The sequence below is a fragment of the Leucopleurus acutus genome (genome assembly GCF_964270905.1).
Source record: "Leucopleurus acutus genome assembly, chromosome: 7".
Lineage (NCBI taxonomy): Eukaryota > Metazoa > Chordata > Mammalia > Artiodactyla > Delphinidae > Leucopleurus > Leucopleurus acutus.
Genome location: NC_139150.1, coordinates 7,953,343 through 7,967,260, shown reverse-complemented (window position 1 = coordinate 7,967,260; position 13,918 = coordinate 7,953,343). Strand labels below are relative to the sequence as shown.

At 54.7% G+C, this 13,918-nt stretch overlaps 1 protein-coding gene across 1 annotated transcript in view; it reads right to left on the bottom strand.

The window, feature by feature from the left end:
• Positions 1-13,918, bottom strand: part of ENG (endoglin) — a 29,672-nt gene that overhangs the window by 6,191 nt on the left and 9,563 nt on the right. Inside the window, exons 3-8 of the mRNA XM_082842034.1 lie at positions 6,268-6,408; positions 3,242-3,407; positions 2,381-2,546; positions 1,973-2,102; positions 1,355-1,529; positions 995-1,137 (exon numbers count right to left, since the gene is read on the bottom strand). Coding sequence (XP_082698160.1) covers positions 995-1,137; positions 1,355-1,529; positions 1,973-2,102; positions 2,381-2,546; positions 3,242-3,407; positions 6,268-6,408 — 921 coding nt within the window. The remainder of the gene's footprint in view (positions 1-994; positions 1,138-1,354; positions 1,530-1,972; positions 2,103-2,380; positions 2,547-3,241; positions 3,408-6,267; positions 6,409-13,918) is intronic.

Sequence of the window (13,918 nt, the reverse complement as noted above, 5' to 3'; positions counted from 1 at the left end):
TATCAAAACTTCCAGAATGTTCACTCATTTTGACCCAGAAATCTCACTAATGTGGAAACCTATTCTAAGAAAATAATCCTATTTAAAGAAAAATTTCATATGCACAATGACACTTTCTGCATATTTATAATATTACAGAATTGGAAACAACCCAAATGTCTAACGAGGGGGGAGGAGTTAATTATGGCATGTCAATATCATGGGATTGGATGTGCTTTTAAAGTGATGTTATTGGGGCTTCCCTGGTGGCCCAGAGGTTAATAGACCATGCTCCCAATTCCAGGGGCCCGGGTTCAGTCCCCGGTCAGGGAACTAGATCCTGCATGCAAGCCTCAACTAAAGATCCCACATGCCACAACTAAGAGCCCGCCTGCCGCAACTGAGACCCGGCGCAGCCAAATAAATAAATCAATGTTAAAAAAATAATCAAAAAGTGATATTATTAAGTACATATGTCAAAGTTTTAAAAATACATTAAATGAATATAGCAGGAAACAGACAATTGCATCCAATATGATTACACTGTATAAGAAATACACAGAGAAAACATTGCAGAAAGAAATCCACCAAATTGTTGGTAGCCATTGTCTTTGGATGGGGCGATTGAGATTTTCTTCTAATTTTTTCCACATTTAAAAATGCCTGTGTTATTTTTATAATAAACATCTTTGTTCTTCAGTTAGGCAGAGATCATACTGTATAGATATTCTAAGTGGCCACTCAGCTCAGCCTCCATTTAGGATTAATAATGACGCCTACCTAGTATCTATTTATTGAGCACTTACTGTTCCACATCTGGATGGGTCGTCAGACCTCATGTAATTCTCACCACACGGTAGGGACCATTATCAACCCCATTTTACAAGTGGAAAAACTGACGCTTGCCGAGGGATATGATTTGTCCCCCTGCCTGGATTAGGACCCCAAGATTCTTGGGCTAGAGGAAGGACCAGTTGCCCATGTCAGCTGGGCCGGAGGCCAGGAGTTCCCTTACCGAGATGAGATCTTTGTTGAGTACCAGCGTCATGACGTCGTCGGAGCACTTGGGCTGGATCAGGGACAGGAGCAGCTCCTGGTTGCAGCCCTCCTTGGGAGGGGTGGTCTGGACCGGTGTGGGCGAGGGCTGCAGCCCACTGCCTGCAGGGCAGCAGAGGCAGCCGGCAGACAGTCACTGCGGGCTCGCTGTGCTCTTAAGCACTAAGCACTTCTATAGCTAGGTACTCTCAGTGTCCCTGAGAGGCAGGTGAGGAAAATGGGGCAACTTGCCCAGCACACACAGCAGCTGGGCGTGGCTACAGATCCAAGGAGAGGGCAAGGGAAGGGAGGGGGGCGAGGAAGGGATCCGGGTGCTCACCACAGCTGGGTGCCCTCAGAGAGACGACACTGGCCAGAGGGAGCTCCACAAAGGACGCTACTACACTGGCGTTGAGCCTCCGGGCCTCCCCCAGCAGGCCTTGGGTTGTGTTTGGGAGGTGGAAGCCGGGGATGTTCTTCTCCGGAAAGATCTTGAAGGAGTATTCACCAGTGGTCTAATGACAGGGAGAGAGGCAGAGCAGGGAGCTACAGACACAGTCAGGGGGCACACAGCCTGGCGGGGGCACCTGCAGGCCAGTGAGGGTCTGCCAGGCCTCGATCCTGCTCTCTCCTTCGCTCCTGCTGTTTCCCCTGCCTGGGCCACCTCCCCTCATCTACTGGTTCCTGTTCGTCTTTCAACTCAGCTTGGAGTTCATCTCTCCAGGAAACTTTCCTGACCCTGTGGGCTGGGTTAGGGGGTCTCCCTAAGGGATCATGGAAGACTTCCTGGAGGAGGTAACATCTAGGTGAAGGTCTGAAGGAAGAATAGATAGTGCACAGAAGGAGAGGTTGGGGGCAGAAGGATCATCACGTATAAAGCCTCAGGGCTGGGGCGATGGTGGAGGGAGTTTGGTTTCTTTCTTTGGGGAGCCTTGAGGAGACCTGAACGGGGTCTCACCCAGATCTGCATGTTGTGGTTGGCGTCGATGAGCCAGGACACGTAGGGTGGACCCTGAAGGATGAGCACGGCGGCGTCGGGATCCCTCGAAGCACAGCTCAGCTCCACCTTCACGGTCACTGTCCGGGGCCTGTGGGGAGACAGACCCCCGCATCAGAGCGGGCGGGAGTGCCGGGTGCAGGGGATGGGGTGTGGAGGGTTGGTGCTTGACCTGGACTTGCGGGGCAGGGGCAAGACCTGGGGTCGGGTGGGCAGCGACTGCGCTCTTAACCTGGTGGGTCGTGGGTCCGTGGGGTGGACGAGAAAATGCGCGGGGCCCCGAGATAGGTGGGGGTGACAGTACTCTGACCAGGCCAGAGGCGGGGCTTTATAAGGAGTGGGGCTGGGGGGTGGGGCGGGCACCCTTACCAGGCCTCTGGGCCCGGCAGGACCCTCAGGATGTGCGCCTCCTTGTGGCCAGCCACACCTTCCAAGCGGCAGCCCCGGACAGAGGCCTGGGCGTTAGGGCTCCATTCGAGTGTGTGGCCCATGTCCTTGTGGGGTTCCAGACTGCAGGAAGACGGTGACCTCGGGGCTGCGGAGACAAGCGCAGTTACGTCTCCTCCTCGAGCAGCCTGGCATCTAATACAGGGGCCCACCCTCAGCCACAGAAACGGTGGGGGAGGCAGGATGGAGGAGCAAAGAGTGAGGGGCACGGGAGGACCGGGGTTCGAATCACCCCTCCACCACTTACAGCAGAGGGACCCAGGGGAAGTCCCTGGCCTCTGTTTCCTCATCTGTCAACACAGGGTTAATTTAAGGTATGAACTCATGGCATAATGCTAGGGATGCAGCCCTGCAACCACCAGCACATCATCCCCCTTTTATCTTTCTTATAGAATTTACCATGACCTGAAATTATAGGATTTGTTTGTGTACATGTTTATTATCATCTCCCCACCACAGGGCCGGCTCCAGGAGGGCAGGGTCTGGGTCTGTCCGCACAGAGTCCCCAGATGCCTAGCATAGGGCTTGCTGCCTAGTAGGTGCACAACAAATAATAAGAAAGAGCTGCTTTTATAGTTCAAGAAACTCACAAAGAGCAGCAATTTCACATTTGGTGAAGGGGTAACCGCTGTCCTGAGAGCGCGCTGACTTGCTACGTGTGACCTGGGGCAAATCACATCCCCTCTCAGTGCCTCGGTGTCCGCATCCGAGGAGTGAGCCAGAGGAGTTCACATTCCTCCAGAGCCGAGTCCTGAACCCAGAGAGGCTGTCGGGGAAGCTGACCTTGGTCCAGACGGAGGAGGATGCTCTGGGGATTGTTCAGCTCAGCAGCAGAGGTGATGGGGCCCTTTGTATCCGCCCAGTTGAGGAGCTCACCCTTGGTAGTGAAGGGTGGCAGCTGTGTGGTGTTGACCTTGGTGGGCTCTTGGAAGATGACCAGGTTGGGGTTCTGGGGAGATACGTGAAGGCTCAGGGTGCTGTTCCCGGGCCTGAGTCCCCTCTGTCCCATGCAGGAGGTCAGGAGCTAATCTGAGGAGGCAGCGGTTTGGCCGAGCAGAGGAGGCCAGGCCTGAGGGTGCTGAGGCTGGTGGACCTGAAGTTAGCTCACAGTCCCCTGACGAGGGCTCCCCCAGAGCCGGATCTGCCCATCTCCTTTCTACACCTGAGGAGCTGGATGGACACACAACCACGTGCCTCCACCTGTGCAAACATCACCCTCACACCCCGCCATAGGCATCCTCATTCAGCCCACACTTAACGACATCTGTGGTCACTGTCTGTTCCCCCCACAATCTAAGGTCTGTGAGGGACAACGCCTGCCTCGTCCACCCCTGCAGGGGACTTGACACGTAGTAGGCACTGAGGAATATTTGTCTAACTTCGTGCTGGGCCTTGGGCCCAGCACTGGGATCCTGACATGGCAGCTTCTCCCTGATGCCTGGCACACGGCAGGTGCTCCCTGCACGTGGGAAGGGAGAAGGCAAGAGAGAAGAAATGGATGAATTCATGAATGAATGAAGGACAAACAGGGGTGGTCCCTGCTCTGGGGGATCTTACCATCCAGAAACTAGTCACGCCTCAAGTCATTTGAAACACAGAAGACAGAGCATATTATTTAATAAGAAACAAAGGAGCAGGACACGTCCCCTGGATGGGCAGGGATGAGAATCTGGGTGGCTCCAGCACCTCACTGCCTCCACTGCCCACGCCTCAGGAGAGACTCTGCTGGGCTGGGGAAGGAAATAGGAAAGACTTCCTGGTGTAGGTACTCTGGTGAAGTCAAAGGGTTCAGAGGAAGCTGTTGGGGCCACAGACTCAAGAGAGGTCCTTTTCCATCTGTCTCCAAAGCCAGAGGCACTGCGCTGAAGCAGCAGCAGCATAAGGGCTTCAGGCTAGATACTAAGGGGGACTGCCTGACAGTGGCAAGAGGCAAGACACCATAGAATGGTCCACCTGGAATGGAGCAGGACTGTAACAGGGAGGCAAAGCGATGAGCACCTGGGTGAGGACCCAGCGGCCGCCCGCATGGAAGGGCTGGGGCAGTGGATTAGAGCTGGAGAGGCTGGGGGTGGGGGGACTTCTACCCATCTGACCCTCAGGGTCAGCTCTGTAAGATGGGGATGTAATAGGGGTTAAAGGGCAAGGCGTTTCTCAGTCTCCTGGCGCTGGGTCTGGCACAGAGGCCTGCGCCCCCGTGAGGCTCTCTGTCCCTCCAGCAGCGTCCCGGCTCCGGCTGCGGGGGCCCGGCTCCGGAAATTGCGGGCCGAGGCCGCGCGCGGCTCCGGAGGTGCCCCCGGCCCGGCCCCCCGGCCGTGTATTCTTAGCGTGGGCGGGGGAGGGAGGGGGGAAGGAAGGCTTGGCGGAGGTCGGAGCCGGCGGCTGCTGCGACCTTCCGGCCCGGCGGGCGGGCGCTTTTCACGGGCCCTGCGTCACCCGGAACCCCGCCGCCGGGCCTAGATCCCGGGGTTGGGCCGCCAGGGCGTCCGGGAATGGGAAGGGGAAAGGGGAGAGTCGAGAGGAAGGAGGAGCCGTGGCAGGATCTCGCTTTCCCGCACTGGGAGCCGAGGGATGTGCCGCGTGGGGTCGGTCGGCTCTGCCCTCCTGGTTGGCTTTCGTTAGGCTTGCAACTTCCCTCCCAGGGCCGTCCGGGCTGGCCAGCCCCGTCTGCCTCTGTGCTGCCCCTGCCGCCAGTCCCGCACCCCCTCAACTTCTCTCCGTGTCTGGGCCCGTCTCCCAGGCAGCCCTGGATCTGGGCCTCTCTTCAGGTCCCCAGCTCCTCTCTCCCGTTGCTGGAACTCTGTGGTCTCTCTGAGAGTCTGTCTATTCCTCTCACAACAGGCCCGCCCTCTTTCCGTTGTCATTTTTCTTCCTGTGTCTCTCTCGCATTTGTTATCTTTGCTCTCCCCCGGGCTCTGGCTCCCTCCCCTCTGCTTTCTCTGGCTGTAAACAACAGCTGCTCGCATCTGGGGATCACCTCCCAGGGCCTTCCATGTGGAGGGGGCAGTGCCGTGGTCCGCCCCACCTCCTCCAGCCCTGAACTTCCTTTCTGTGGGTCCCGGACAGTGGACCTCCTCTCTCTGGTGGATGTGTCTGACACTTACTATCTGAATTTTTTTAAAAATAATTTTTCTCCAACTTAGGCCATGCTAATTATAGCAAATCTTGCAAATTCAACAAAGTTTAAAGAACAAAACATATCTCTCCGAATCCCACTCCCCAGCCATAAGTACTGTCTTGTTTTGTTTTTCACCAGGGAATTCCCCATAACTACCGATAATGCATTGTTAGGTTTCTTTTGTTTGGTTTTGGTTTTGGGGCCACTCCGTGCAGCATGCAGAATCTTAGTTCCCTGACCAGGGATCAAACCCGTGCCCCCTGCATTGGAAGCGTGGAGTCTTAACCACTGGACGGCCAGGGAAGTCCATCATTGTTAGGTTTCTTCCTGGCCTTTTTCGTCTGCACTTAAATATTTTCAAATTTATGTCTTGTAACTTTCTCAAAGACAGTGACAAGGTTATTTTATGGGACTATCCTCAGTTCTCCCATTGCACATATGGGAAAACTGAGGCTATGAGAGGGGATTGGAGTTGGCCAGGGTTGCACATCAACCTGATTCCCACCTCCAGGTTTGGGCTCTTTATCCCAGGTTCTGTTGCCCTTTGCGTTCTCCCTGTCAGGGCCCCATGGGATTCACCAGGCAGGGCCCTGGTGAATAATGTCAGAATGAAAACGAGAAGTAGGGGACCCTGGCCCACAGACGTGGACAGCAGGCCCGTGCCTGAGGCTGGGGCTGGAGGTAACACACTCACGTAGGCCAGGTGGAGTGGGATTCCCGGAGCCTGCAACTTCAGGAAGATGGTCTTGTTAGTGCTGAGGACCAGAAGCACCTCTCGGGGCAGGGTGCCGTTGTGCTTGGATGTCTGCAGAGTCAGCTCCAGCACTGACACCTCCTGGAACGGGGGCAGGGGAGAGACACATACAGAGACCAGTCAGATTGCACAGGCTGTGCCACCAGATCAGTAGTGACGACTCATTTACTGTAAGCTTCCACTCCATTCTCCCTGCCCAGCTTGTCCACTCCTGTCTCCCAGAGCCCAGCACAGTGCCTGGCCCTCAGGAGGTACCCAGAAAAAATATTTGCTGAACAAATGAAGGAGATGAGTCCCAGCAAATCCAAGGAGATGTTTCTTTAAGGGTAGCGGGGAGGGATAGATTGGGAGTTTGGGATTGACATGTACACACGGCTATATTTAAAATAAAATGCCTTGGGCTTCCCTGGTGGCGCAGTGGTTGAGAGTCCGCCTGCCGATGCAGGGGACACGGGTTCGTGCCCCAGTCCAGGAAGATCCCACATGCCACGGAGCGGCTAGGCCCGTGAGCCGTGGCCGCTGAGCCTGTGCGTCCAGAGCCTGTGCTCCGCAACAGGAGAGGCCACAACAGTGAGAGGCCCGCGTACCGCAAAAAATAAATAAATAAATAAAAAGTAAATAAAATAAAATGCCTTTCCATGAAAATAAATAAGTAAATGCAACGAACCTGAACTTTATCCAGTAGTCCGTTGAGGTTTATTATTTCCACAAAGCACCTGCTGTGTACCAGGCCTGCAAACGCCTGTGTGACTTAGAGAGTACCCTGCGCCCTTTCTCTGTCCCTATGCAACAGCGTTGAGGCATCAAACCCGCCCCAGTTTGCAGTATTCCTGTTTGCTTTACTATTTTAAAGTACTAAATACTCATATTTTGTTGAGTAATACCATTATTTTGATATTTTATAAGAAATGTAAGTTGAAATCATTTATGTCTTGAGAGGTACCGACTGCATTAAAAATTTTAATTGATCATGGTGTATGCATTTAGAATGCTTTCATAACAACGACAACAACAATAATTAATACCTCACACTTATATAGTGCTTACTAAGTGCTTGGACTATTCTAAGTGCTTTACACATTGACTCACACTTAATCCCCACGACAACCCGAAGAGGTAGGTACCATAGTTATTCTCACTCACAGAGGAGGAAGTGGGGCACAAAGAGGTGAAGTCATTTGCCCATCATCACACAGCAAGTAAGTATGGAGCTAAGATCTGGACCTGGGCAGGCCTCTACTCTCAACTGCTATCCTGTCCCATCACGTTTTTCTATACCTCCTTATTCTCAAGAAGAAAAAGAACACAGCAATCCACAAGGCAAAGCTTCTATCGAAAGAAGAACCCCTGCTCTGCTCAAAGACTCTCTGAACCAACGGAGTATGAACAGGTGACTCCTGAAACTGAGACAGGTATAGGTCTCAGAAGCCCCGTCCTCACGAGGACAAAGACAGATGGAAACACTTGACTGAAACACAAACTCCAGAGGCTCTCAAAAGCTGGCAGTCTCTCCAAAAGACAAAAAGCTGACCCTCCCCAAATCTCCTCAAACTTATCAAAAAGGAGACAGATATTTCAAGATGAAGACATCAGTGGAAAGTTTTTAGATTTAACTTCTAATTATCTCTGGGCCATTTCCCCAACTGATGTCACAGAGCCAGAGAGTGTTTCAGCTGCTGGAAAAATCTGCCAGAAATATTTCCGTTACCTAAAAATGACACCATAATCACTCTTTGTAAGTTTGCTCTTTGAAACAACAACAGAAAAGCAAATAATGTTTCATTTTCAATGTTTCATAAATAATTTTTTTCATTTTAGTGACCTATTTATGTTGCCTATTTTTTGAATAATCACTTTTATACTAATTTATAGTAGAACGATGTATCTCAAACTTATGTTTGTATAAGTTCACATTTTTGATTAATTTATGTTTTCTAATGGGTCTATAACTTTTGGATTTTGAAATATCTTGTTTCATCAATTTTTAAAAATATTATGCATTCTAAACACTTGAAGAATTAAATACTGGATTTAATATCATATTCTGGTAAAATATGAAACACCAATCTAAAGGTCAGAACTGACATTTTGTTCCAGGATTTTGATCAGTACTTGAAATTAACCGGAGTGAAGGAAGATCCACCTCCGCAGTGTCAGGAAAGGCCTGGGCACTGCTGACCTGCCTGAACCATCAAGAAGGCACCCACCCCAGCTTCCTTACCTTAGTTGCCTGTGTATCATTAGCTTGAACAATCGAATATGATTGCACAACTCTGTGTATTTGATAAAAACCACTCAACTGTACACTTTAAACAGGCAAATGTTTTCACGATAAAGCTTTTAAAGAAACAACAACCAAAATATCAGTAATTTCACGTGGTTCCACCTAATCTGTGCCCGGTCCTGTGCTGTGAAAGTTGCGCATGCTCTCATGAAGCAGGGTCAGGTACTCTCCCATTTCACAGATGCAGCCATCGGGGACAGGGAGGTCACATGCCAAGGTGAGTGATGAAGTCAGGCGCCCCGTGCACCTCAGCCTGGTGCCAGAGTGGGTGCCTGGACCCCTGGATAGCTCACCTGGACTGTGTTCTTCCTCTCAATCCTGCCGCTCCCCAGACTGCCCCACAGTGCATCACTGTCCAGCCCCGTCTGTCTGTCCTCCCACAGAGGAGTAGACCTTGAGGCCCATACATGGTGAATAGATGGGCCCCATGGTTTGGAGGTGCCACGGCTGCTGCAGATGAGGAGATCCCTCCTCTGCCCTTGGGTGGGCACCCGCAGGCCGAGAGTGTTGCAGGTGACAGAGCGACTGGGAGCGCAGCCCCTGAGCTGGGAGGAAAGAGCCCTGTGAACATCCGTTCCTGCTCTGCTCTGTAACTGTCCCAGTTTCTCTGTGCCTCAGTTTCCCCATCTGTGAAATGGGAGTAAGACAGGGTTGGGAACCAAAACCAGGTGGGGCTCGGGACAAAGGAAGTTAAAAAAGAGAAGTAGAGGTCAGGGTCGGGTCATGCTGAGGGTGAGGGGGTTAGGAGACTGGAGCTTGGTGACGTTTGTCATGACATCTGGCTGTGCTCCCAGGGCACAATCCCCCAATTCAGTTTTCACCAAGTCCCTCCCTGTAGAGTTGGGGGCTGGGAAGGGGGTGGGGGCTGAGGCCCAAAGAGGGGCAGGCAGGGGCCAGGGCCACACAGCAAGTGAGTCATGTGGAAACTCGGCTGGCTGGGCTCCCTGGGGTCTCTGAGCCCTTGGGCCGAGCCGAAGGCCAGCTGGTTACCAGAAAAACCCAGTCAGGGTTTCCACAGCAAACATTTCCATCTCATGGCCCTGACTCATCAGCGTGGTAACTCACACGCTGACTTCCCTCTTCCCTCTTCCCTCCCAGCCTGGAGCCCAAAGGCAAAGAAAGGGGCCTGCCTTGCCCCCCACCCCAAGCTCCCAGTCTTCCCAATGTCATCCTGGGAATTCTGGGAGCCCAGCCGAGGCGGGCAGGCCAGCCAAGCCCTCTCCCCCAGCTCTGCAACCTGGGCCGGCCTGGGCCCGCCCCGGCCCCCTCCCTGAGCCAGTGGGCAGGAGACCATGTTTCTATTTTTGTGCCCGTGTCCCACAGATGCCATTGTTGGCCCAGCAGTCAGTGGCGGGAAGGGGAGATTTCGGTGAGGAGGTCCTGAGTGCTAGTAGCCACTTATAGAAAGTCGCTTCCAGCAATTCTTCTAGGAGTGGAGCCTCGGGGCTGCCTGCAGCACCCCCCCCCCCAACTCTGAGGGCCAGACTGGAGCCGGCCAGATTGGAGCCAGCCGTCCTCTATCCACCCCAACAGACTCAGACGGCACATGCAGGCAGGGTAACGGGTGAAGGGGGTCAAAGCCAGACTGACCTGAATTCAAACCCAGGCTCAGTCATTCGCTGTGACCCTGGGCAGTTACTTCCTCTCTCTGGACCTCGGCTTCCTGATCTGGAAAATGGGCTGAACAATATACCCACTTCATAGACTTGTGAGGATTCAGTGAGAGTCTGCCTGCAAAGCGGGTTGTCCAGTGCCCATGGTAGTATTGCTAGATTGGCTTTCACTACCGCCGGTTCTCTCCCTGCCCGCACATCCAGAGGAGTGCCATGGTTTGGGGGCTGAGGAGGCTGGCGTTAGAGCTGGGCAGTAGTTAGCTGGAATTGGGACCTACTTCAGCCACGCCACCCTGCAGCTTCCCCTCTCTGGGCCTCAGTCTCCCCATCTGTGCAGGGAGGAGCTGGGCTCAGTGACGTTCCATCTGGCCTCCTGGGGCTCCTCCTGGCATCTGGGGGTCATGGTCTCCAGCCAGGTAGCTACAGGGTGGGCTTCCAGAACACCCAGGAGAGGCATGCTCCTCTCCCCAGCTGAGGGTCCCTGGTCAGCCCGTGTTCTCCCCACATCCCCAGTTCATTTGTCTGAGAGACCAGCACTGGGCCCAGCCTGGGGCTTCCATGCTGTCAAAGGGGGACAGGAAAGAAGGCACAAGCCTGTCATCCAGGAGCTTGGCAGAGAACAAGAGTAACACCCTCAAACTGTCAGCGACACCACTAACCTCTTGGGGATGGGCAATAGGCAAATGCTTATACACACGTATATTTCCCCTTCCTTCCGTTATTCACCCACCGACCCATCTGTCCATCCATCCATCCATCCATCCATCCAGTACCCGGACTGACCCTGAGCTGAACACTGGGGATACAGCACTGAGAGAGCAGATGCAATCCCTGTCCAGTCTCTCTGATCCCCAGCCCATGCCCCTCCACCAAGCTTGCCCCTAATATCTGCAAGGCCTGGCACAAGAACATATATGACAGCCCCTGGCCCCAGCCCACCTTGCTTCTCTTCACATGGACACGTGTGGAAAACCAGCCTGGATGCCCAAGCTCTGCCATGCTCACTCCTCCCAGCCCCCTGTGCCCCCCATTGCTGAGTCCATCACTCAGTACCAGGGCTGCTGACGCCCACCTCTGCCTCCCCCAGGAGTGGCTCCAGGGCAGGGGCCAGGTCTGCTTTCTCTCTGCACCATCAGTGTCCACCCTTAGTCACCTCACCCAGCCTTCAGGTCTAAGGGAGCTGACCCCAGCCGTGCAGTGCCCCTTCTAGAGGAAAGGGCAAGAAAGAGCCCCATCCTACCCTGGGAGGAGGCCCAGCGCATTTGGGCAGGGAATTCTGGAGTCCTGGGTTCCCAGGGTAGGGACGCAGGCCCCTTCGGCAGATTCCCCACCCAGGGCAGGGGAGATGCAACTGGACAAGGGCCAGAGAGGGGCTGCGAATTGTGGGTGCCAGGCAAGGACCCCTTGCCCAGGTCTGAGGGCGGCACTGCCTTCCACAGCCCTTCACAGCCTCCCAGGATGGTCTGGGGGAACCCGTGGGCCCCCTGCCCTCCCTCTGCCTGAGCAGCCTTGTCTGCCCGTCTCCCCAGGAAAGAGTCGGTGCCAGAGCCCCGTGAGTCGTGTGCCTGGGGGTGGGCAAGGCAGCGTCAGTTCCCCGAGTTTGCCCAGAAGTGGGGTGAATCAGCGGCCGCTTCAGCTCTGGCTGTCTGGGGTTTGTTAGGAGGACAGCAGATCAGTGTAGTCGGCCTGACGGGAACTGCTGAGACACCAGGCCGGTTTCCTGTCTCCGCAGGTCAGGATATGACCCTGGGCCCCCTCCCGGAATCCAGGCTCCAGCTTGCCCTTCGGGGACCCAGCAAGATAGAGCCCCTGCCCAGCGGCCCCCTCATCTGTCTGCAAACCCTCCCAACACACACACACCCCCCTCCGAACCTCTCTTCCCCAAGGCTCTTGGCCGCCACAACTCATCTGCCGCCCACGCACAGGAAATCTAAGGCTTCAGAGGCCTCGCGGGGATGCAGGGGAAAGCTGTTTCTCTGTGCCAGGGTTTGAAGGCAGCAGCCATAGGTTGGGAGGGATTGGGCCCGTTGCTGAGACGGTCGCCACCCACGCCACCGCTGCCCGCTCGTGTTTCTTGCCTCTAGGCCTTTGCTCACACAGCGACTTCTGCCTGGAATGCCCTTGACTCCCCTCTCGGTCTGGCTAGACACTGGGAGTCGTTCCCCTAATGCGTCCTTCCCTCCACACCAGTGATCATCCTCCGGGGGCTGGCAGGCCCCTGCATCCCCTTCCCCAGCTGCCGAGTCCATCACTTGGTGCCAGGGATGCCAGTGCCCACCTCTGCCTCCCCTGTGAGTGGCTCAAGGGCAAGGACCAGATCTGCTTTCTCTCTGTACCATCAATGCCCAACATAGGCTGGGCACAGAGCAGGCACCTGGTGAGGACTGGTTGAGGGGGACTGTTGAGCTGTAGACCCCCTTCTTGGGGGCCGCCTGGGGAGGAAGATGTCTCCCAGGGAAGCCACGGGTCTTTCGCTGTCACGGTAGTAGATCTGGTGGGATCATGGGCTCGACCCTTGGGGCAAGAAGCCAGGAGCACCAGCTCCGTCAGGCTAGACCTCAGCTTCCCCCTTTGCAGATGGATTCACTGTCCCTGTTTCAGCCGCCTCGTAGCAACAACCTATGAGGATCCAATGAGTTGACTGACGTGAAGATGTGCTGCACACTGTAGCGTGCTCAGCCGAATGAGGGTATTGACAGGGGAGACGCGGAGCCCACAGAGGAGACGTTATGATAACAACAGGCAGAGCTGCTGAACATCGAGAGTGGCTCTGGACAGGCCCGAGCGCAGGATCTTGCCTGTGCTACCCCGCTGGATTCTCACAGCCCCCTGTGAGCTAGGTACGATTATCACCTCCATGTTTCCCAGGGAAAACCAAGGCTTGGAGAGGTGGCCCAAGATCGAGCCCCTGTAAGTGGTGGGGGGTAAGGTTCGATTCAAAGACTGTCTGGCTCCAGAGCCCATGCTCTTAATGCCGGCCTCAAGGTCACATGGCAGTGCATTCATTCATCCATACATTCAACAAAGAGTCATTGGTATACTCCAGGCCCTGGGCCAGCTTCTGCTACTCCATGATTCTTCGGTGAGTCCCTTAGCCCAAGAAGTGTGTGTCTATTGGAGCGTGGGGAGGAGTCCCTTCTGCATGCCAGGCACGATACGAGGTGCTCCAGGACTGGAACCCCCATCTCCCGAACCCTGGCTCTCTCCATCACCCCCTCAAACAAACAGGTCCAGCCGTCCTGGAGCCTGCAGCCTGACTCCTTGAGTTAAAAGCTGGACACTCCATGGACTGAGTTCTCTGGAAGAGGCAGAGTGTGACAGGGAGATTCTGTTGTCATGAGCTCTCTAGGAGGACATATTACAGCAGCACCCTGTCATGCCCCTAAAAACCCTCCAATGACTGTCACTGCCCACAGGATAAAGACCGAACCCCTTCCTATGGCAACGGGGCCTTGTCCATCTCCCCAGCCCTGCCCCGAGGTGAACTGTAAGCTCCGATGCAGTGAATCACATGCCAGCCTCAGCTGAGTCCCACTTTCCTGCCTGTACGTTCACTCTACCCTCTGCTCTTCCCCACGGCCTCCTTCATTCCGTGGACTCTGGCCGTTCTTACTGTTCCTGCTTCCTCCATAAAGCCCGGCCTAATCCCATAGCAGCTGGCCTACCCCTGCCCTGCGCCCCCCGAGAAAGCACC